Source organism: Pecten maximus, unplaced genomic scaffold (genome assembly GCF_902652985.1).
Source record: "Pecten maximus unplaced genomic scaffold, xPecMax1.1, whole genome shotgun sequence".
Classification (NCBI taxonomy): domain Eukaryota; kingdom Metazoa; phylum Mollusca; class Bivalvia; order Pectinida; family Pectinidae; genus Pecten; species Pecten maximus.
Genome location: NW_022981406.1, coordinates 1 through 3,324, shown reverse-complemented (window position 1 = coordinate 3,324; position 3,324 = coordinate 1). Strand labels below are relative to the sequence as shown.

Genomic DNA, 3,324 nt, shown 5'->3' with positions numbered 1-3,324 from the left:
TGCACCTGTCAGGAGGAGATGTAGCTCTATAAATATCAAATGAAAACTGATATGGCAGTTTATGACAGCTAAACCCTCATAAGCCTTGTGTACTTAAGACAACAATTAAATGGTCAAAGGTCTTAAGGAAGAGTTGTACTTTGTTCCTCCTCAAGATCTCATTATCTTTTCATTATTTTATCATTTCATTCCTTGATAAACAACTACCGTATGTGTGGTAATATTCACCCACCCAACCCAACGTCTTTGAGATATCTATGTATTCCTAATAACAGTGACCTTGACCTTGTAAAAAGCCACACCTGGACATGGTAGGGTAACATCCATATCTGGTCACATGATACTGACACCAGGCGAACCAGACCTTAATGTCATCCATTAACACCCCGAATTAAACATAGGACTTGATATTATGATAATATGGTGTAAATCTTGAGGGATTTTCAAGATATGTTATTGTTTCTAGACAGGACAGGTAGACAAAGATAGGGGACGGAACAAGGACGGAACAGGGACGGGGACAGGGACACTGGATGGGACGGGATGGGGACGGGATGGGGACGGGATGGGATCAGTACATATAACCATAGATTTCTCCCTGTCAGATCCAGATAATATGTTTTCTTATTTCATAGAAAAGGAAGCCTCATCTTTGGCATATTTGGTCTTCGCTGCTTATTATGATTTTATTTGCAAATGGGGACATTTCAATGTGGAAATGAAATTAACCAGATACGTGTACTTAAAATCAGTTTTGTGTAATGTTGAGTATCCATACAATGTAGTATATGTATATATGTATGTACTCACCGAAAGCATCCTCGTCCACTTCACCTGAGTAGTACTCAATGACCCGACGGTACACACCATAACCAAGCTTGTTGTACATCTCCACGGCAACCTTGTTTGACACCCTCACAAAGAGGTCGACAAAGTAGCAATGTTTCCTGTAACCAAAGGTACTTCACATCAAAGCTCACACAAACCTACATACATTCACGTGATATATATAATTCATTCTTCAACATAACATCAGACATTTTTTAAACAAGTGGAATTTTCTAACATTGATTTCTTTCAATAAAATTATACAACTGACCAATATCATCAATTTTGCAACAATATAATATTATATTATATTATAGGAATAGAAGTGAGATAGCTGATGACATGATGACATATATATTTAATTTTATAACAGAATTTTTGTCATCAAGTTTTTTTTTTTATTTACCGTAGTTTCTTTTTTTTTTTTTTTTTAAATTAATGAATCATAAGTTGAGTTAAATTTATCAAAACTTCAATCAATTCCAAACATTGCTTTTTGTCATGATATTAAGGCTTTTATTTCCTACTTTTCTGAGATTTCTTCCAGTATGTTCATAAGTTTTCCAGCCAGACCGAGGCGTCGGTACTCTGGAGCTATAGTTAGTGCGGTCACATGACCATGCCACAGTTCACCTCCTCCCTCGGCCTTTCCCATGACTGAAAAAAAAGGATAATAATAATAACAAGAGATCCCAGAGGGATCTTGGCGCCCACCATTGAATGATCTTCATAGGTTCCATGTCAGATTGATCTTTTCTCTACTTTTCCCTTCATTTTACTAATCTGTGCAAATTGAGACATCCCTCCAGTACTTTTCAAACAAGGGAATCCTAGCTATATAAGAAATTTGAGATTTAACGATAATGGCTGTTTGTTTGCCAGGTTGTTTTCAGGACAGACTGGTCCAAAAATGCAATACAAGGGACCAAGGGGAACCTACTTATGAAATTTGAGAAAGATCCATTCAGTACTTTCTCAGAAATAGTGATAACAAACTTCAATTGTCAAAATCCAAGATGGCTGCCTGTCGGCCATGTTGTTTTCAGATTGGTCTCAAAACACAATATGCATAACTAGGCACCAAGAGAAACTTACATATGCAATTTGAGAAAGATCCATTCAGTACATTCTCAGAAATAGCGATAACAAACTTCAATTGTCAAAATCCAAGATGGCTGCCTGTCGGCCATGTTGTTTTCAGATTGGTCTCAAAACGCAATATGCATAACTAGGCACCAAGGGAAACCTACATATGAAATTTCAGAAAGATCCATTCAGTACTTTCTCAGAAATAGTGATAACAAACTTCAATTGTCAAAATCCAAGATGGCTGCCTGTCGGCCATGTTGTTTTCCGATTGGTCTCAAATCGCAATATGCGTAACTAGGCACCAAGGGGAACCTACATATGAAATTTGAGAAAGATCCCTTCAGTACTTTCTCAGAAATAGTGATAACAAACTTCAATTGTCAAAATCCAAGATGGCTGCCTATCGGCCATGTTGTTATCCGATTGGTCTCAAAACGCAATATGCATAACTAGGCACCAAGGGGAACCTTCATATGAAATTTGAGAAAGATCCCTTCAGTACTTTCTCAGAAATAGCGATAACAAACTTCAATTGTCAAAATCCAAGATGGCTGCCTGTCGGCCATGTTGTTATCCGATTGGGTCTCAAAACGCAATATGCATAACTAGGCACCAAGGGGAACCTACATATGAAATTTGAGATAGATCCCTTCAGTACTTTCAGAGAAATAGCGATAACAAGAATTGTTTACGGACGGAGGGACGGACGGACGGCCGGCCGGACGGACGGACGGACGGACGGACGACGGACCACGGACGCAGGGCGATTTGAACAGCCCACCATCTGATGATGGTGGGCTAAAAATAAACACACAAAATCACGTCAGAACTCCCAACAAAACAAAAATTCAATAAACGTTGACCACAGACAACAAATTACTTCTTTTTAAAGAATTCTTCAAGGATTTTAGGGAGCAATGGGAGAGGAACATAACTATACAATTACAACTGTAAACCAGCATTTTGAACTTAGAGTTTGTGTGATCCTTACCCAGCAGTTGAAGGATTATAACAATGCCATTTTCTATATGTCCGTAAATACTCTGTTAAAATCAGGGACAGTTTCTCAAGATATAAAAGTCAATATAAAATTTCTTTTGGATCATGATCAGCCATTAAACATTTCTCAGGACTTTTCTTTTATAAAAAGATTTTATTTATGGTACAGAGAAAATAAGTAAAAACGCCACAAAAAGGTTTTATGTAATTAATTGTATCATTGCCTAATAAAATACACCTGTCTTTATTTAACAATGCTGTACACGCCTACAGAGTAAATCTACGTCAATCATAAAATATACATACCTGGTTTAACAACAAATTATCTATAAAAAAATCATTGGTATACAATGACTTCCAGAAACTAAACGTGAACCATTAAAACAATCTGGATTTATAACAACATAT

The 3,324-nt window shown here is 37.0% G+C and overlaps 1 protein-coding gene across 1 annotated transcript; it reads right to left on the bottom strand.

The window, feature by feature from the left end:
* Positions 1–810: 810 nt before the first annotated feature.
* LOC117320041 (N-alpha-acetyltransferase 20-like) lies at positions 811–1,488 on the bottom strand (the record flags this gene model as incomplete). Its single annotated transcript, XM_033874734.1, has 2 exons — positions 1,356–1,488; positions 811–947 (listed from the first exon to the last, which is right to left on the bottom strand). Coding segments are annotated over exons 1-2 (265 nt in total), but the record flags the coding sequence as incomplete, so codon positions are not given.
* Between the last annotated feature and the right edge of the window lie 1,836 nt (positions 1,489–3,324).